This window comes from Xiphophorus couchianus, chromosome 17 (assembly GCF_001444195.1).
Source record: "Xiphophorus couchianus chromosome 17, X_couchianus-1.0, whole genome shotgun sequence".
NCBI classification, from domain to species: domain Eukaryota; kingdom Metazoa; phylum Chordata; class Actinopteri; order Cyprinodontiformes; family Poeciliidae; genus Xiphophorus; species Xiphophorus couchianus.
Window position 1 is genome coordinate 13,559,980 of NC_040244.1, and position 21,910 is coordinate 13,581,889.

Here is a 21,910-nt window from a genome sequence, read left to right on the forward strand (position 1 = left end):
TACTAAACAATAGATTTAAAAATAAAAAAACACAAACAGGATTGTAGATCCAAAACCTCAAATGCTTTTGTGTTGTTTTTTTTGCACAGTCTCCTTGCTAATTGAAAGGCATCCAATTATTTTGAAGAAAAGTGTAAACTTATTTCATCTATTCTCAGCAATGAAAGCAGTCTTCACTCGAGAACACCTGCTGTATTTAGACGAGCTTTAGTACAGCATTTAAAAGCAGATTTGGGTGCAACAAGTCAATGTTACCATGACAACAGAAGGAAACCAGAAAGCACTGGAAAAGATGGTCACTTTGTGCTACATATAAGAAGATTTTAAACTATAAGATTTATAGTTTTGTCCTAAATTTATTCTTGAATTGCGGGTCAAAGCGGCTGCATAAAAATCAATCCAGGGGCCGCAGATGGGCCCCGGGCCACACTTTGAACACCCAGCAATTTCTGCAAGCTCCTCCAAAGGAATTACATTCTGCCATTACTGTGCTCAGTAACACTGCAGGCTGGAATGAATAAGAGTTTAACTCTGTTCGTTAATCCAGTGTTTATGTTCTGCACATGTGAGGCTACGCGCCTTTTGCTGCAGGTGACGCGATGACGGCAGCAGCTCTGTGTGACGGAGGCCACGGAGAGGCGCAGAGGCACAGATGGTGGCAAGGCAGGAGTTCCCCCAGCATCCCACTGCCCCCACCCCAACAGCGCCGCACACAGATCAGGGGCAAGAGATCAAAAGAAGGAGCCGAGACACGACAGCGAGACTGTAAACGCATTAATCTCTAAATCGGATCTGTAGAAAACAGTCAGGAGTCTAGAATCAATGTTTTGTTTTTTACAGATTATTTACTTGTGGTCTTAAATAAATTTTCAAGAGAAAACAATCATCACAATTTTGAGATTAATCACAGAAACATTCTAGAAAAGACTTGAACATTTCTGGGTTTCAAAAGTAATGGGAGTAGAAATTTTAAACTTTTGAAACTCAGAAATTTAAAGATCAACCTCAAAATTTCTGTGCTTTTTAGTGGAAATTTGCTACTTTTTCCTTTTCATCTACAATGGCCCTTTCGCCTTTTGTCAGTTTATACATGCATAAATGTATAAACATTTGTCAGTTTATACATGCATAAACTGACAAAATCTGAAAAAATTTAGTACCTCTTCGGGTTTCCAACATAGTAACATTCCTCGGGGGGGGGTTTTAAAAGTACCACACTTAACGCGTGCGTTCGTCCGCTCGAATGTGAGAAAGACCCTCTCTGCGAACCCACAAGCCTCCTCCAGCTGGCAGCTTAAGTGACTTCTAATGGTGAGAGAGTCACGGTTCGAGGCAGCGCCTGGCACACACTGAATAGCATAATTGCCTGTGTTCGACAAGGGTGGGAAATACAAGAGTGCTACAGGGAAGAGAAGGTTATATTTACATGCCAAGGCTTTGAGCGCGAGCAGATACAGGCCGGCGTTTAAAGCCGACGCCGCATCTGGCAGAAACACGGACGTCACGCGGCGCCAGCGTTGTGTTTTTACTCCCAGCGATGCTTCGCCGCCAGGACAGCAGAGGCAGAAGATAAAACAGAACATGTCCGTTCTGATCTAACCATCAAATCAAAAATAGAATATGTCTGACACGTTTACTGATGAAGAACTTCAGGCTAAAGTGCTATACAGGGGGGCGTGCCGTGGTGGCGGAGGGGTTAGCGCGACCCACATTCAGAGGCAACGCGGCTGTCGCGGGTTCGATTCCCGGATCCCACGACGTTTACCGCATGTCTTCCTCCCTCTTCTTCCCCCTTTCCTGTCAGCCTACTTTGAAAAAGGGACACTAGAGCCCACAAAAGACCCCTTGTGGGGTGATAAAAAACAAATATTAAAAAAATACATTAAGTGGTATACAGAAATATCAGGACAAAAGACAGAAAATAATCACTAAAACTAATTGAAGTGAGGTGTGCTTTGCGGTATCGTAGCAACCTTTCAGAGCGCGGACTGAGATCCGAACCTTGTCCTTTAGAAACCCCTGTGACTATAAAAAACCCTCATTTCGTCATGTATAATTTAGTGTTTAGTTTCCTTCATATCCAACCTTTTAAAATACAGTAAATATTCTTGTGCTGCCAGATAAACTTCACTGATTTGCCAGTTGTGTGGTGTGAAGATGTTATTTATCAAATAACATCTTGCTATTAGACTTGTTATTGGTGTAATACGACCCTTTGGCAGCTGGCATTATTGACTGAAAGAAGGTCAAGGCGAGTTTATCTGCATTGCACATTCAGCAACAAGCCAGTTCAAAGTGCTTTACGGTATAAAATATACCAAAGTGGGTCCTGGAGGGCCGGCATCCTGCATGTTTTAGTTTTCTCCCTGGTTTAATGCACCTGGATCCAATGATGGCTCGTTAGATGGCCTAAGAAGAGCACTGACATGCTGAAAAGGTTGTTACTACCTCCAGGGAAAGAACTAAAACGTGCAGGCGGCAACTATTGCGTCCAAGTCCAAATTCTTTGTTCCTTCAGATGCATTTCAGATTTGTGAAGAAAAAGAGCGTGATTTAATAATAATAAGACTAATAGTTCTGTTTCTGCTTGGTGTTGCAGTTGAAGGTGATTTATGGCCACTTAGAAGAACTTAGGAAATCAGGTTATATATACTCTGAAAAGTGTCTGAGGATAAAGACTGGAGGTGCATTAAATATACATTAAGCTCTAATCCCTCAAACCACAAGAAGCCTGTGTGGACGTTAACACCCAGGGTAGGGCAGAAAGATGAGAGTAAACCCAATGTGGATTTAAACATAACTGGAATGTTTTCCTCTTTGTGAAAAACGAGGCAGATTCCCACAAGACAGCAAAACGGCAACGATCAGAAAATTTATCCTCATTTTTCTCATGACAAAACGGCTTTGATGGGCTCAACGTTGATCGCTATCCAGGCTCTTTCGAAAGCGTCTGTGGTCGCAGAGTTTCACGGCTGCTGCACATTAGCGTGAGTCTTCACAGACATTACCCTCTGTAAGTAAACTTGAAAGGGAACCAGCGGTTCGTCAGTGGTAACAGGCACACCGTCAAGAGATTGCATTGCTCCACATCAAGCAGCACTCCTCTCAGGCGGTTGAAATTCTTCTTTGGCCTGCAGGAGCAGCGGTGCAGGAGAGTCGTTCTGTTTCACAGCACAGTTAGGCCACGGAACGGCAAAGAACTGCGGTCCAGCATCACACAGAGAAAGTCAGCGCGGTCCAGTGGGATCACAATGACCCTGTGTGTGCTTTAGCAAATATATTTTTTTTGGTGTGTTTTGGTGTATTGGGAACCGACGGTCTGACAAGACACCCCCATCCCTTCCTTGTTGTCTGACCGTGACATCTGCCGCGCTCTTGCTGAGCATCGCACAACTTTAATTAAATGTCATCCTTTTATTAACTCTGAGAAGAACATCATCAGAATTATAAGAAACAAGAATTTTAAGCAACAATCAATGTATTGGTATATATAAGGTGTTTCCTTTTGTGATAACCTTTCTGAAATAAATGGCCTTTTCAATAATAATCTTATTTATTGAATGTATCTGTACAAGTTTTATAAGTATGACTTGATTAGTCAAACAATGTCATTCTGATCTCGTTTGCTGTTCTGTTCATTTTGGTGTGGGTGGGCAGGCTCGTTATTCATTACTGTACAGGGACAGAAAACGAATCTGTATAATAAATATGATTATTAATACCAAGAATAAAAATAGATAAATGTATATTCACAACAATCAGGCAATTAAAAATTGCCACACAGAAAAGAAATCAAGAGAAAGAATATTGCATATGGTTTAGCTGGTTGAGAAGCACACACTAGTTTTTGGTGGCATAAATGGGATCAAAAGTTCCTAACGGCACTTCAGCTCCACCTTAAATTACTAGTAAGAATAGTAAGTATGCCAGTACCTGCTGCAGGAATGTTTTTTTGTTCATGTAAGGCAACACAATTCAGTTTTGTTGACTTGAAAATGTATTTTCCTAAATAGTTAACCAAATAGGTTAGTTTATTGCTTTTATGGTTTGCATTTTAAGAAGTTCAAAGTAAAGCATCTGTTTAAAGGTTGTCCCAGCAGTCAGAATGAGGCAGTGTCTGCTAAACTGAAGGACACCAGGGAGAGAATCAATGCAAATATTCTTAGTGAAGTTTTCCATCCAATATTAGACATAAAAGAACAGAGCAGGTGTCCAAGTGTTTGTTCTTAACAGCTTTAGAAATTGCTACAAGTACACAATAACAGAGTGAGATTTCGACAAGCAGCGGGCCTTTAGCCTCTTCTTTCAGAGACGTGACTCCGCATTTGTACTGCTGAGCCCCTTTGGGGTTTCTACTGAAGAGCGAACGCGGCCATGCGTGAAATCTTCCGCCTGTCAGCCCCCTGACGAAGAATGCTCGGAAAGGGCGGCGCGGGGCATCTCCGGGTCCCCGGAGGGCTGGATCCAGTGGAGAATTACTAACAGGATCGGTTCTGCCAGGTGTGTATCGGTGAGTCACAGACAAAAGATCCGGCGCTGCAACAGTGGGGATGAAGGTCGGCTCGCTTTTACTTTGCTCACTGCACAAAGCTGATTCAACGCAACAAGGAATTAATTGCTTCTTCGTCATTCTGAGTCATCCGATACGAGTCTAGCACTGAGGCTAGTTTCTCCCTCTGCATTCATATTAAAGCCATCCTTAAACAATTATAGGGTCTCGCTGAAGGTGACGTCTAAATCGACTGAATAGTGAAGGGCTTTTTTTTTTACTCCTGCAGGGACGATTCCAAAGATATTGGGAAGTTATAAAGGCCTCATGTTTGGGTTGGGCTTGGGTTAGCTTTGCCTTAAGCTAAGGAGTTTTGGAATATTGGTATTTTGTTTTGGTGAAGAGTAGAGATAGGATGGAGCAGGAGATGGATGGGGATCTGTCATAGTGGAAAAGGAGCTGAAACCAAAAGCAAAACTCTTCATTTTCAAAACCATCTTTCAAAACCAACCGTCAACTATGGCAATAAGAGTCGTGGCTAATGACAAAAAGCACAAAATCCTGGATACAAGTGATTGAAATGAGCTTCCTCTGCAGGTTGGATGTGATCAGCCTTAGAAGTAGGGCAAGTGTCTCTGTCATTCTATGGCAAGCTGTTGTAACATAAAATTACTTTCACCGCACTTACGATCCAGATATCTGAGCTTACGATATTTTTTAATTAGATTTTGACCAGACAAAATACTTATTTGAAATATCTCTAAATATATATTTGACTGGTATAAATTATGTTAGACTTACCTTTGAGTTGAATGGAGGCTTCAACTCTAGATAGCTCCAATGAATTACTATCTACAACATATTTCAGATATTTACAATTAAAGTACGACTAGTCAAAGTATATTGGAGCTATCTCGTGATAATTCAAATTAAAAGACATCTTGAATGACACCATAATTCAAGACGTCTTAAATGTGCTTGTAGATAGCACTTAAATAGATTTTACTCGTGCAAATTAAAGTGCAGATATCCTGAAAGAAAATAATGACTGGAATTATAATTCTGACTCGTCAAAGTTCCTCTTAAGATATCTCGAAATTAGTTAGAAATATCTTTAGACAATTTTCTATTTGAGATATATTCTGACTCATCAGAATCCCGTGATATCTTGAATTAGTATTCCGTCTAGTCAGAACGTCACAGATTTACGCAGCAGTTTGAAATTTTAACAAAGCAAGAAAAAGTAGAAAAAGATACACAAAAAAGGAGCCAAACGGATTTCAATCAGCTGAAATTAAAGATCCACAATCTTTTTGGAAATTCAATAAACAGGAATAATCAGGATGCTTACACACAGACAAGCACAACATAACGTTGTACTGCAGTACCCAGGATGACTTGCTTTGCCAAAAAACCCCATCCACCGCCTCTCAGATAATTAAATGACAGGAAAACGCAATGTTTCTTTTATTTCAAATTTGCTGTACTCCAACAAAGTTTTAATGTTTTGCCTTAATTTTACGTGAATAAATTTGGCTAACCAAGGCGGTACTTAAAACTCAACCTCGTCCGTTTTTTCTTTTTTGGTTTCCCTTCTGTTTTTAATTGGTTTTGAGATGTGGGAATGGAGTTAAAAAACCCCCAACAACAATCAATTTCAATCAATGCCGTGTCCTTGAGAAGTGTTGAATCCTTAAGAGCAAATGGATCTTCATTAATTATTTAGCACCATGTCTAAACATTTAGCTGCAGTTCACAGGCAACAGAGAGAAAAAACCTATAATATGCTGACAATTGGTGTAACAAAGACGTTATACAACCCTTTTACAACCCATACGTAAATTGTATCTTGTTACAGGAGATTACTTTTCCCCCTTCAGGCAATTATTCTGGTGATAAAACAAACTTTATGCCTCATTTTGTTATTTTCTGAATTGTACATAATACATTACATTTTACACTTTTTCTATGAACCCATGTGTGATTTTACTAAAGAGACTGACAAGCTAACGGTATAATCATGTCTATTTTGCAGGAGGACTGCTGTGAAAAGGTATTCAGCAGGTTTTGAGGTTTTTTTTTTTTTTTGAAACACTTGAATGTTTCAGATCAAGAAAATTTCCATATCGGACAAAGATGATGTGAACACGATCACTGGGGAGAAATGTTGGCCCACACATGACCTTTCTAACTTGCATTCCTTTATCCGGGCTGTTTCGAGGATGAGCAACATATGAGGTTGTGTCAAAGCATCTCGACTGGGTTTAAGTTTACTTTGACTAGACCAAACCCCGCATTAATTTTGTTCATGAGATTTATTTAAAATGTTCCTTTATGATTTTCCTGACTGGGACCTGAAGTCAGTTTTTCTCTGAATTACAAGAAGTCATCCAGAATATAATAAGACCATCAAACTACCACCACCGTGTAGTGACTGTTGCTTTGAGGTTATTTTTCTGAATATTTTCCCAAGATGTCGTTTGACAAATGTGAAACTGGCCTTCGTGTTACTGAGCTTTGTGGTTTTGACCTTGCAATCCTCCCACTGATGACGTTTGTTCTTATTCTTGAATCTCAAACACTGACCTGAGGGCCGGTAGTGCTTTAATTGGTGTTATGGTTTCCTCCATTCTGACCTCCTGGATGAGGCATCCATGCGCTTTGGTATTAATTTTGATTGGTTGGCACATGCTGAAAAGGATGTGGAGCAAGTATATTTTCATTATTTTTACATATGATGAGGTAGGATTGGTAGCCTTTCCCCCCCCTAATAAATAAAATTATCATTTCAAAACTATATTTCTATTCACTCAAATCACATTTGTCTGATATTGAAAATGCTTAAGCAACAAGAAACTTTTTAAGGTGCAAAGTCTTTTTGTTTTTGTAACTTTTGGGCACATATCCACTCTTTAAATATATTGAGGCTTTTTTGTATGCATTTCTGCTCAACCGCACACCTCTTGAAAGCAACAGGAAGAGAGTTCCAGGTGGCCGGCGGCGGCCTTCAAATATCCAGCCCTCGTACGAGACGCTGTGGCGAATTAACCCTCTGTGGGATCTTTTAAAAGAACAAAGAGGAGCGCCGCTCATCGTCGCACCCAAGGTCAAACATGCACTTTCCACTTCATGCTGCAAAATGCTTCATTCATAGTCAAATGCATATCATGCTGCCCAAAGCTGGTGTGTTACTTTAAAAAAAAAAAAAAAAATAGGAGAAACACAAAACAAACGGTTCTCCTTTGTGGCAGCAACAATAGACATACTTTCCAGTGCGGCCGTTAGTCACGACCCATCACTTGCTCATTTGTCAAGAAACAAAAGAATATATACAAACATCGTTCGCTTAAAGTGACTCGCACAGAATCGAATGTGATAAAACAGCTGTCAAGACAGCACTGTCTGTTTTCTTTTGTTTTTTTTTTTCAAATGGATTCCCAATTGCCCTGTGAATATTGTAGGACTGCTGCGAAGACCTGACAAAGGGAAGGAATCCGTCACAGGGCCCCAGCGTCGTTGCTTATGCGGAATCTGGCACTTTAATCTGCTGCCTAATAATTTAAAAGTTCTTTCGCGAGGGGAGGAAGAGGGCGAGAGCGTTCGTCATTCTGGTTGGAAGCATGCGGCCGTGTGTGAAAGGAGGGAACAGACAAACAGAAGGAGCGAGCAAGGCCTGGTGGGATGCTGTTTATAGCAGGCGGCGGAAGTGCGAGGCAGGTTTGGGTCCAATCATGCATGCTGAAAGAGTCGCCCTCATTAACTATCCAACAGGCCTCTCGCTATCTGTTCTTTTGTATGTGCATCAACACACCCCGTCTATCCTGTGTTAGTTGGATAGACTCACACAGTCTATCAAACTGTGTGATAGATTGTATTGATCAGTATTGATCAACTGGTGGGATAAACCAGTTGATCAATACAAGCAATCAAACTGGAATAGTACAGTTGCAGTTGAAGGTAAATTCAGCGTTTTTAGACTAGATTACAGTACAAATCGTACTCCAATCCTCCAGTCGGACATTATGAATGTACCCATTTACAATGCAGTGCCAACTTCTGTGGCACTGCATAGGCAAAACAAACCTAAATCATTATCTCTCCTCTCCACTGGTATGTGTGGCAACTGTCCTAAGACGCAGTAGCAAAAATCACCTCGGTCTCACTTGTCGATAAGGATATTTTTCCAGAAGCGTCGCTGTTGATTTACAGGAAACTATTCTAAATAACTCAAGGTGCCATATTGTCTTCAGAGAGAAGATATTTCTGCTTCAACCCTTTCATACAAGCTGAACTTGTTCAGTCTTATTTTGCTTGTCCTGTCATGACATGTAGCATTAACATGCTAACTGAGGCATGTAGAGTCTACTTTGTGGTACCCTGCAACCTTCCCTGCAGTCTTCAACAACAGTTTTCCAACCCACGGGACATTTGTAGTCGTCGTTAGTGTGAAGCAACATTGATGTTTGCTGATCGTTAACTCATTCGGTATAATCTAGTCTTCGCGAGATTTGGGGGGAAAAAAAGGCGAAAACGTGTTGGTGAGTGTTTTCTAGCGATGCCTTTTGACCAACCACATTTACACCTTGGCTCCATTTCAATTTAGAAAACAGATTATCCTCTTCAGACTGAGATAGGATTTTGTGTCCACAACTCTTGAGCTATTTTTTTTTGCCACACAAATGAGATCATCTTATCCTTCTCCAACAGCACTCTTAAAGCAGGTGTTGCATCTGAAATGTTCTTACCAAACCATAGTGCCGCTTATCGATTGTCTTCTCCCTTCAGAAACAAGTATTATGGAGAACACTCAGAGACTTGTTGAGAAAAAAAACTAAGAGAACAATGCTGTGACAAGCGGCTAGTGAAAATGCCACCACCAAACTCCCAAAACATCTCGCATCACATTTAAATTTTGAAATTTGGTTGAAGCCCCACCGACCTGACGTGCCGAGCGCTCCTGATAACCACTGCAAGAACAATTTCTACAGGAAGAGTAAACCCGTTCAGGCCTGTGATTGGCGGGTCGGACAGACATGACTGGCAGTGGTCGCAAACATGCCCGGCGGTGTGCCGTCAACGCCCACGCCGTTCTCCTACTCAGAGTCGGCTCTGCTGCCGTTTACCCGTCAGATCCTATTTACTCAGCCAGGCCTTGTCGACTGTTTGCAGGAGATCATCTGCATTTCCCCCCCACCTCCACCCTGATCTGAATAAGCAGTCAGCTAGGCGCACCTGTCGGCTGACGCACACCTGTGGATCTGACCGGCAAGGATCAAATTGTGAGGTCGCTCTGCATCGCCCCTATCAGCGAGAGGAAAGCAGTTAAAAAGGCACGCACAAGAGGAGGATTAGTCATCCGAGCGACACTACAGCGCCTTTGTTTTTGTTGCATCACTGATCCAAAACTAACAACCCGGCACAGAAGGCGTCACTGAGCAATAAGGGCTCACGCTCGAGCAGGTCCCTGAGATCAGCTCCGCGGACAGGCCGGATATCAATGAAAACAGGCTGGGGTGAGGAGTGATGATGTTGCCATGACAACAGGAAGGCTGAGCGTGCAGCCTGGCTTTAGTATCTTCAGGCATGCGGCAGGCAACATCCAGACGGTTTGAGTTTTTAACCTCTTAAGTGGCAGGAAGCAAGCTGCAGTCTCTGATGGGATCATGGGATGAGGGTTAGGGGTGCGTGTGTGGGGGGGTGTGTTGGGGTGTGTGTGTAGGTGAGTGAGGGTGAAGGATGTTTGTCTTTGTTTAAGGGGAGGATTTAAAGTCAGGCATCACTCTGCTTCAGAGGGCAGATATGAGAATGAGAAAGGTGTTATTTCTTGCTCTTTTTTTTGTTACCATCCAGATCCAGAAAGGGCCAACTACAGAGACACGAGAGGGACAAACAAACAGATTAACACATGGCAGCAGACACATACACAGGCAAAACCAGAAAACAGAAAGAAACACAGTTAAGCTACAACTGTCCCTATGAAACACAACCCAACATAAACAATTAGAAATGAAAGAGGCAGTGTTTAGGGTCTGAGAAGAGCCATTGATTCCACTGTAAGGCCTGTTGTTACCTGTACCTGCAAACAAGAGTCTGCTAAGGTTCTGCTCGGATCTTTATGTTCAGCCCTGAGTTTTATGATCCTGTGAACTTTGCCTCGCAACAGCAACAATGAAACCTCCAGTCAAAGGAGGGCGCTAAACGCTCAGCAGACCAAAATAATAAGAGTCAGATCACGACCGGAAGAAGAAAAACAGTGAAAACATCAGGTTGCTTTTAAAATACAGCAAGTCAGAAGATCCTTCTGTTTTACCCCATTCATCCCTCCAGAAGAATACAAAACTGCATTAGTTCCCTGGGGAGAAGTCACCTTCCCTTCAAAGTAGACTGAAAAAAAAATCAGTTTGTACTGAAAACTGCATGTACCTGAAACAGACTGTAGGAGTTGACAACATCTGTTCTCAGATGAAAGGCCAGAAGTTAGCATCTGATTTGTAGCTTCCTTTTGGGCCTAAAGTAAAGGCACCTGGTCAACTTTAGTTTAAAATGGAAAAGAATTTGACATCTCAAACATGGACTGGGTTTTTCTACACTGATTTCAGATGACTTAATATGTGGTTCATTGAACACATCATTTGTGAAAAACTAAAGGAGATTTTTCTTGTCCTCTAAACAGGGAAAAGTCCAAACATTTTGCAAGATTTCTCTTTGACCCTTCCAGAGCCTTAAAATGGTTTCAAAGTGTAGAAACAAAAACGGCCGCTGGATAATTAGACCGAAACCTTGGGTTGAAGTTTCTTCCTTATTTGGGTAGGCACAGGAAGCAGACATTCCTTGATTGCCAGCACTGTGTTTTCGGGAAGTCACAGCGGTACTTAACTCCATCACAGAACCTCGTCAGTGAGCTGGTTCAGGGCCCCTGAGGGGGATCTTTAACACAAACACGAGCTTTAATTAAGTCCTGTTTGTCTCAGTCATACATGAAGGGTTTTGTGTGTATAGATATTAGAGAACATGATTATGTCCTGCATGTGTGTTTTAAACAAGCATTGTGCTCCATCAACGCTTTGCTGAAACCAAACATGTTATTTATCAGTGTTAAGTCCCTGATGATTTTTAATCAGTACAATAAATGCCCAGAAAAAAAAAATCATTCAATATAAAAATTAAAGAAGTTTGGTATATAAAACCAATAATTACAAACAGGGCGACAGACTGGCGACCTGTCCGGGGTGTACCCCGCCTCTCGCCTGCAACGTAGCTGGAGATGGGCACCAGCAACCCTCCCGACCCCATTAGGGACAAAGGGTGAACAGAAAATGGATGGATGGATGAATTACAAACAGGGTAATGTTATCTTGAGTTAGTTATATGTAATGTTCAGGTAGCTCTGTTGGCTTAGCTATAGAGCTGTTGTACAATGAGATAAACACCGGTATTGATATTGTTTATGGAGGATATAGTCCAGCTAATGGTTTCAAGCTTTACTGCAGTTTTAAAGCTTTGGAGTTTTATCTGGTTGATTTGTGCTGCCAATAGTTGCGTTTCCATTACAAATGTGCATAAAACTTAGTCAATATTCCACAAAATGTTGAAAAAATAATTTTGTGGCGTTTCCATTAAATAACAACCTGTAAAATCACACGTGAAAAAGTTTTTTGACACAATAGGTCATTAAAAAACATGCTGCGCCATCATCCTACAACTACTTCCTGTCGTTGTCTTCTTTGTTGTTTGCGACAGTGGCTACATACGGTTGTTGATCATGTGACTTGTGTAATGTGGAAAAAGTGTTTCCATTAGTTCTACAAAATAAACCAATTCTGATACGGGTAAAAAAAACAACAAAAATAAAAACCCACAAAAACACCATATCCTAGCGCCATGACTATAAAACCACTAGGCTTTTTTCGAAATTGCAGTGTTTCCACTAAGTAAATTTATTTTTGAGATGTCAAATTATTTTTCCATTATATGGTCAATGGAAACGCAGCTACATTCCAAAAAATGGAAAACCCACTTTTCCTACTCCTGTTCTTTCTTTTGGATAAAGTTTTCTGATTTATCAATTTGTCTATAGAGAATAATAAATATGTGTGGCTGAAGCGACAGAGGAATTACGGCCCTTTCTATAAATCTATCAATGTTTTGTTACAAGGATTGAAACAAGCTGATTTATCCCGCCTGTCGGTAAAATAAACTGATAACATGGCTAATAAACAAGCTAACTAACTTGTCAGGCTACCAAATTCAACTACATGAACGTGATTAATAGTGTGATTATAGATATAAAAAACAAACAAAAAATAAGATTTGTGATAATGAAAAGAATAGTTCTTTTCAGAGTGACACGAACTATTACTCTTGCACAATTTGAACCAGTTGCTATCAAATTATAACTTCAGCTGATAAAACAAATGTAAGTTGATCTTATGACCTCTGGATTTGAAGGTCAGCGTTTTAAATGCGACACTTTGGCTAGTGCATGTCTGTCACTCTTATTTTAATGTTAAAGAGAAGGTTGTTCTTTAGCTGTTGCCAGGTTGACAGTGCTAGCTTAAAAATGACACTAGCTAGCGGGTAACATTTTGGGTATATGGCAGAAACATTTTATTTTTAGACCACATTAAAACAATACAATCATACACCACAACATGCACTAGCCAAACATGGGATTGGATTCTTTAAAATATAGTGGAGTTGTTGTTTAAAAAACAAAAAGAAAGGGGGATTTTTGGTCTTCCTTCAAATATTGTTATCGTCTCAGCTCCTTTTTCTGTTTCATCTCATCCTGTTAGCTTAATGCATCACTCCGACTTAGTAGTTATAGAAGCTGAACTTAAATTTTTGTACTTTTATTAATTAAATATATCTGGGTTAGGGTTAGATTGTGGACCAGAGCAAGTGGAGAAAACAAAACATTGATCCTTCATGCAATGCTCAGCCCGTCCGTATGACCTCGGAACTTGAGACCACAGATTCCTCTGATCGATCAAACTGTAAGACAAATAAACATTCAACAGGGCTATTGACTTTTGTGTGCTGTATTTCAGCTTCTCGACTGTAATGATTGGGAAGAAGAAAAGAAACACAGTTCCTCCAAAAATGTACTAAGCGTAGAGTCAGATATTGTGTTTGTGTTTGGTTAACTCTTGTTCTTATGTAAACCAACAATACTGCTTCCTTTGTTCAAACATCAAACTCATAGTCTTTTTGTGGCACCACCTGTAGACAGTGAAGAGGAGGAATGATGTAATCACAGTGTATGAAACCATCTCTATCTGCTGCTCTGTGTTTAACCAACTGTTTGTTAGAATCAAGAGCTTCACAAACACTGGCATGAAGCGCAAAAGGCTGATGGATATATAGAGGAAAAACGGCTCCCATATAATATCATCACCATCCTAAAATAATGGCCTGAGTCTCTTTTTACCTAAAGTGATTTTTTTTGGCCCAATAAATTTTCTTTGGCAAAAAATGTCTAAGGCTATTATTTTAGGAAGGTGATGATATGTGAGTAATGTCTAAAGAATGCAAAAGCGGCTCGCTATTTAAGTTGAAAACAAGCTGTGGTTTATGGATGCATCTTAATAAATCAATTAAAAGTTCATTTCAGTATTTCAGCTCAAGAGAGAAACTTATGACAAATGTAGTCCAACTGTTTTTAAGTTAATTTTGATCATCATGTCACTTCTAATAAAAACCCAAATTTAGTTTTTCACATACAGTTGAAAAATACATTAGATAAATTATATATATACTGTATATATATATGTGTGTGTGTATATATATACTGTATATATATCAGTCTGGTGTTCGAATTTTCACCATAGTCATTTAAGCAGGTGTTAGTGCCGGTTTCATATCCTATTTTTATTTTATGTATTTTCTTAACATAACAAACAATAGTATTTCTTTGTTATTTTTAAGCTAAGAAAAACATTAACTTGCATATTCTTAATATGCACATTTGTTTAGGTTTTCCATTTGCTGCAAGCTGATCTTAGACTTTAATATAATAAACACTTTAAGGATGTTATTCTGTAATATTCAACATTTTGAAGACACAAAACCTTAGGAATGCATAAAGACAAAACCTTTTTTATATTTATCCTATTACATGCTGTCAGACATTCTCAAATTAGATTTCTTTACTGTACAGACCTGATATGGAAATAAATATGGTTAGTTACAGTTATTTATAGACTTTAACATAGAGTCATCTCAGTTTGGATTGACTGTTTTCCTCAATAAATGAAATAACTAGAAAAATGCTTGTTGGATTCACTCAGGTTATGCCTGCCAATCATCAGAACAATTGTGTGACGAAAAAATCTAATACTTTGAAAAAGTATTAGATTTTACATTTTAAAGTGAAATATTGAAAAATAAAAAATAACGTTTTGGTATTAAATGTTATCGAGGTGCAGCTGGACAATAAGGGTAATTGAGAGCGGGCTCCCCTGCCTCGGGCCTCAGCTAATATTGGACCGCCTCTGGGTTTAATCCTTCTTAAAGTGATAGTTAGCAGAACAAAAACAATACATTACCATATATATATATATATATATATATATATATATATATATATATATATATATATATATATATATATATATATGCGAACTTTCTAAGAGTGGGGTCTTAAAAAACATAATATGTGTAAAGATATAAGCAGCAAAGTTCTGACATGATCAACATCAACAAGTGTGGGCTGTGGCGTTTGGCACCGAGGAGCCTGCTTGGTTCGGTCTAACAGGGGAAATGGGACCACTCGTTAATGCTCTCAGAACTCTTTTAGCTGATTTGTTTCAAACTACAAAGCTGTGCGTTTCTGTGAATGAAAACAACAATTTAAAAAAAGGGGAGAAAAAGAGAGAGTGAGCCGCCATATGCGCGCGGCGGTGCGCCCTTACCCGCGCCGCCCTGGAGGAGTACGGGTCCTCGAACAGGTTCCAGATCACCGGCTGCCACTTCCTCCACAGGCTGACGTTCCCGTCCGCCGCCACGTCCTCGATCCCCAGCCTCTTGCCGATCTCGTCGTCCTCCTCGCAGGTGGTGTCCACGTTGAGCTCGAACACGTCCAGCGCCTCCTCCGCGTCGCGGTGCTGCCGGTAGGTCATCCAGCAGCACGGCTCCACGTCCGTCTCATCGATGCCCCAGAAGGAGAGCTCTTCCTCGAACAGCGGTCCGCACACGTCCGCCGGGCAGTGCAGCTTCCCGGTGCGGTAGTAGTTGAGCACGTAGGCGAAGACGCCCGGGTGGCGGTCGAAGAAGTACTCGTTGGTCCGCGCGTTGTACTCGATGAAGCCGGGGACTTGTTGCAGCTGGTCCAGCACGGAGTCGATGTCCGAGTCGGAGGCGAGCAGGGCCAGGCGCGTCCCCGGCAGGGTCTTCAGGGTGCTCTTGTAGGTTTCGTGCCTCGTGCCCCCGACGTTGAGGATTATCCTCTCGTTGTCGTCGAACTTGCCCATCGCTCAGTTTCAGACATGACTCGATGGGGTCTCAGGGAGAGACGCCAAGACGGAGGTGGTCGGTGCGCATAACGCGGTCCGCTCTGACGGCCCGGCGACGCCCGGAGGCTGCCGGATGATCCGAACCCGAGCAGACTGTGGGGAGCCGCCGCTGATGTTGATGCTGCTGCTTGCGCGTCTCCGGCGTCCCCTGCCCCTCTCCAAGACGCACAGCCGCCTGCCTCGTCAGCGTCCGGCACGCCGCCTAAAACAGCGGAACGCGCAACAGCAACAGCTCTCTGGGAATCGATGACGGCATCACCGTTAGAGGCAGTCTTGGAAAAACTAATCCGCTCCGTCTTCTGTCACGTCGTTCTCATTGTTGTTGCTGCTGCTGCTGTTGCCGGTGAAAACCGATCCGCGTCCGCATCTTCGGAGCCGGGAGGGTCAGCAGAAGCATCTGCGGAGAGAGATATGTCATTCAGAAATTCACGTCTCTCAAACCCAACGAAGAGCAAAGAAAAAGAAAACCCGATGGAGAACAAAACAGAATCAACAGGTCTTCAGCTGCACTTTGCGTTCAAGGATGAATGTAGTTGCTGAGGAGACCAACGCCCACCAGCCACCACACCGCACCACCGCCCAGATGAAGGGCTTCCAAGCGCGCTGCCACAAAGTTGGGGAAAAGGGGGAGGTTTCTTTTCTTCGTGTGGGAAGCTAGAATTGATGAAGTTTCATCAGGTTTCAGAACAGACTGGAGAAGCACTGATATTTGAGTACCTTACAGGTGTGAGTAAAGGTAGAAAAATAAGAGACTGGAAAAAGATTTATTTTCCAGACTTCAGTCCTTATGCGAGTAAAAAAAAAGTAGTTGCATAATTTCTCTTATCTTTCTTTGCCTTCCTCGTGTTCTGCCTTTCTTTTAGACTCACTTTTCTTCCTTTTTCTGTTTCCTTCTGTCGTTCCTTTCTGCATTGTGTCCTTTCCATTTTGACCTTCTTCTTATTTCCTTTTTCCTTGTGCCCTTCCTTCCCTTCCATTCTCGTGTCCTACTTGTCTTTTCTTGGACGGCTCTCTCTCTCCCTTGACTCTGTCCTCGTTTACTGTCGTTCTTTCAGTCCTTCATTGCAGTTTCCATATTTAAGGACTGACCCCTGTGAATAGTTGTGGCGGGATGAGGTGGGGTTTTCAGCCGTATCAAAATCGGTTTGTTTCATTATTTTTGCAAAACTGCAACTGAAGCGCTTTTTTCCCTCATCACACGAGTCACATGATCAATAACCGGATGTTGCCACTGGCGCAAACCACGAAGAAGACGGAAGAACTGGCTGGGAAGGGGGTGTTGGGCACAGTACAAGTCATCCCGCAAATTTATTTTTATTGCGTTTTTATTTGAGCAATAAGCAAATGACAAAAAAAAATGTGAAGATTTGAACACCACAGTAATTGAGGAATAATTTTTGTAACTATAAATTATACATATATGTGTGTGTGTGTAAAAAGAATAAACATTAAAAGTGCATCCTACTGATGGTTTAAATCAGAGGATCATAGTGAGAAGGATTTGACTAAAGTTAAATCAAGTTATTTTTTTAGGAAAGTGTAAGACCGGCCTTTGCCTTTGCTTTCTTTTTGCCTCGCTGTAGTTCTGGCCTCAAAACTGTCCCATGTCATTTCCCCCCAGTTGTTCTTTTATAGTTAAATCATGAACCCTGACCTTACCTGAAATAGAGGTCTGCAGTGTTTTAGACGTTGGTCTGGGCTCTTCTGTGACCCTCTGGATGAGTCTTAAACGTGCTCTTGGAGTAAATTTGATACGTTCCCTTCTGGGAAAGTTCCATCTTGTGTCCATTGGTGGATAATGACTCTAAATGCTGTTTGCTGAAGTCCTAATGCCTTTTTTGTTTTTAACATTTAATCCTCAGAAAATGGCACTATGAGCTTGAGACCTAACAACTTACTTCATGTTGTCGGACAGGTCTTTTCTATGCAATTTCTTGATGATACATTCTGTTGTAAAGCAAGCCTGGATGCAGATTTGATCAGATTAAATTTAGCTCTCGAGCCTAATCAGTTCAACCAGGATTTCCCAAAGGGTACAATTACTTTTCACATTGGGTTGGATTGGTTTGGTCGAGCCTTTTCCATTTCGATCCTTTTCATCAAACTCCATGTGACTCATCAATCCTCAGTTGCTATAGATAGTAGCAGGTGGTCCCTATCAGCGAGACAGCCAAGCACTCCCAGTTGTCAAGCTGGCAGATTTTGCCGTAAGGAGCCACGAAGCAGCAGTCTGCCAGAAGGCCCGTCGTCTGACAGCCACCACAGTGTGAGAGGAAGGAAGAGGAACATCTTCAGGGAATCTGAGCACAGCTCAATCACCATGGGTGATTTTTCCCATAATTACATGCGTCATTATCCCCTGATGTAAGACCTGTTTGTGGAACTGCAACCTCTGAGTGACCCAATTACCCCAAGATTGCATAGAGGCAATCCTTCTGCATTTCAGTGTCTTGGTTCTAAATGTGAAAGGTGTAACCACGCCATTCTGATCAGCAGTGGGGAAAGACTCCAACTTTTTAGACCTCATCAACCGAGTCGAAACTGGAAGAAGCAAACAAACACAGAATCCATCCAATTATTTTATATTACATTCATCTGGTGGATTTAAAAGACTGTTCTAGTAATAGTGACATTTTTATGCAATGATTTTAACTGGCAGCAAAAAAAGAATCTATCATTCATCTTTCATTAGTGACAATTAGAGTTTAAAAAAGTCTTCTGGTCACTTTACAGCAACAATTAACAAGGAAATAATAACAAAAAATCCCAGTAGCAGCAAATTGACTGACTTTACCTAGACTTTGGGTGCATCCACACCAGCCCTGGAACTGGACTATAGCGCAGGGCATTCTGGGTAAATGCATACCTGTTAAGTCTCCCGTTTTGGCTGGGAAGCTACCATTTTTAATCTCCTTCCCGCTGTGCTCTGGTATTATTTTCCCGTAAATATCCCGTATGATGGCGCCGCTCCTTTTAAGTTAGTTTTCCTCGCCTGTACGCCCCTCGTCCACCACCGTTTCCTCCCCCGCCGTCTATTACGTATTCAACCCGCTCTTACGTCAGTTTCCCCCCGCCGCTCTTACCTTTGGTTCTCCCCACCCCCGCTCTGACAGTAGCACCGGACGGCGACATTTTCCATATTCTCAAATCCAAAACGTGACCGGCAACAACCAAAAACAGACAAGTTTAACACTAACAGGAGAGAGAGCTTGTGCTCTTTTACCAAAATCCTGCAACCGCTAAAATCTGACGCTATTCCATTTTTGTTTGTTGACGAAGGAAATTGCGCTCATCTCTTCTTTAGCGGTTTTTCCTTCAGTGGTTCCTGCTGCAGCGCCACCACAGGCGAGGGAAGAGAACAGTTTTTTTTCAAAGGGTTTGGTTTGTTCGATAACGTAATGTAACTGCACCAATTGAAAACGTAACAAATGTTGACATTTTAGTCCGAAATCATACTGACTCTACCGGACTATCAGGTGTGAAAATAGCACGAAAAGCAAGCATGTCTGTGAATGACATCACTTTATCCTTAAGATCTCCTGCTTCAGCTGGTGTTCATCAGTGTCCTGGTGTTGCTGCCACTATAAAAGCACCAACAATCTTCAGACCACAGACAGTGGAAGCCGCAATCACAACATAGTTCATGAACATTGGGCATTTTGAGTCTCTGTTCAAAACGTCCCTAAGGCTGCGGAAAAGTTTATTATTGCCAAGGTCTAGAAATAAAAGTTCTAAATCAATTCTTGATTTAGAATTGGGACTGTGAACCCTTTGGATGACATATGCTCAAATATATTTATATATATATATATTAAAAAAAAGCTCACTCGTAGCACAGACGTCCAAAAACAAAATGGATTCAGATTAGAAAAGTTGGTTCCCAATCTCACCCTTTTAGATAACTCTCTCAACCCACACTGGCGCTGAACTCCCCTGGAGACTTGGAGTAATTCCCTGAAGGGACACTGTGAAAATCGAGGACTTCATATAGCCTGAAGTTATTTGTGCCTCTGACCCAAAACAACCCATCATCAGAACCTTCCCGCTTCCCAAGAACTCCAACACTAGGGCTCTCAACCCATACCCAAATCACCAACAGAGGAGATGTCAGCTCACAGCAAATACAGGGGTGATGACTTTCTACAATACACTGATTTCAATTTTGCTTCAAAGTGAGGTTGAGCTGGTGAAAAACTCCATGTGTGAGGAAGAGTCCCTTTTAATGTTTCGCTAATAAGGTCATTTATCTTAGAGCACGGGGGACGACAGCGGTCCAGGACGGTCGCTGCCTATAAACAGCCCATCAGTGTTCTGAATGATGCAGGCAGCAAACAGCATCCCGGGTTCCTTCTCCCTCCCCATAATATCACGACTAAAAATAGAGCAGCCAGATTGCTGATCGTTATCAGGAACTGGAGGGCACAAAAAAAAGGAGAAGGAAAGAAACCGTCCGATGGAAAGTCCTTGCCCGGTCCATTTCGCCTGACAGGATCGGTCCCAGGGGGAGATGGAGGCCAGGAGCACAGCCTTGGTTTGTTTCCATAGGGACATTTTCCAGAAATGGGGGGTTACTTTAACGGGTCATGTGCAACAGATTCTGGGAGAGAAAAATCTAGTTTCATTGTGTTTTTCTTTTTATATATGTATGTACTAAAAAGAATAAATGATGCTTACAGCTTATTGAGGCCAGAACAGAGCATACTGTTCACATGTTCTGAATGACAAGCATGAACATGATTTTATTGTTTTCTCCAAACAAAAATATACAAAACATGGTGTTCCTATGTTTTCAGACTCTTAATTAGATGCCTCAAAATAAAACACACTGAAGCCATCAGAAGTCACCTAATTGGTAAGCTGACTAAATACACGTGCCCTGTTGTGTTACAGGGTGGTGGCAACGTCATGGTGTGAGATGATTTTCTTTAGCATGAACAAGAAAGTTTACCTTAGAAAAAAAAACTGCTTGGAGTTGCAGAAGACAATCAGAGATACAATGGAAAGGGTTAGATGTGGAAATTGATGTGTTAGAATGGTCTAGCCAAAGTATAGACCTAAATCAAATGGAGAATCTGTACTAAGTCTTGAAAACCGGCATTCACAGACCCTCTCTGTCCTATCTGACCGAGTTTGACCTTTCATGCAAAGAAGGATGGGCAAAAAAATGTCAATTTCGAGATGAATGATTTTGCAAGTCAATGTTAAGAAACACTGAGCAGCGAAGCGAGAGCACTGGTCCAACAACAGCAGGAACATGACTGCATCACATTGTAGTGCATTAAAAACAAAGGATATTGGTTGAGTTCTCTGTCGGTACCTTCAGTTCTGTTCCGCGCGCACTTTCTGCTTGCTTTCCACAAACCTGCTGACTCTGACGACAACCAGGACACAAAAAGACACTCCTTTGTTTAAAATCTAAAATAAATCCTTTGTGATTTCAGTTGTCTCTTCAAATAAAGATAAGAAAACAGCTTACTTTTTCACCGTGTGTAAGAGATGCTATTTTTGCCTGCCTTTGAGAGGGAATGAAAGGAACCCAGCACTCTCCGAACAAACAAATCAAGACGAGACACATCCAGGTATGACAACCGTCTCTTCATATAACTACACGTTTGTTTGGATGAGTTCTCAACCGTTTCAGTGACAGTCCCATAACGCCAAATCTCAGAAGACGACGGTCTTCCTCCTCATGTTCCTGATAAATAAAATGTCAATTTTGTTGTCTTCGTGCAGTTCTCGCCAAAATCACATTGAGTTGTCCAACGTCTCACGTTGAAAGAACTGAGAAAATTAAAGGAAAACTTATAATCAAAGCGCACCTGCCCTCTTCTTGTCTTGTCCCTAAGGTCAAATTATCAAGTCAATAGTTTGTTGGAAGTCGGAAGATTATCTGTATCCTGATTCTTTG

At 41.5% G+C, this 21,910-nt stretch overlaps 1 protein-coding gene across 7 annotated transcripts in view; it reads right to left on the minus strand.

Annotated features, from left to right (window-relative positions):
- The window catches only part of kcnc2 (potassium voltage-gated channel, Shaw-related subfamily, member 2), a 63,044-nt gene extending 45,031 nt beyond the window's left edge, over positions 1–18,013 (minus strand). For 3 of the 7 annotated variants that reach the window (XR_003598841.1, XM_028043453.1, XM_028043451.1), the window contains exon 1: positions 15,403–17,515. Coding sequence is in view for 6 of the 7 variants with exons in the window: in XM_028043453.1 (XP_027899254.1) it covers positions 15,403–15,960 (558 nt within the window). In the remaining variant the exon portion in view is untranslated. Of the gene's footprint in view, positions 1–15,402 lie in introns of all 7 variants that reach the window. The other 4 variants (XM_028043448.1, XM_028043449.1, XM_028043450.1 and 1 more) reach the window with 4 other exon arrangements.
- Between the last annotated feature and the right edge of the window lie 3,897 nt (positions 18,014–21,910).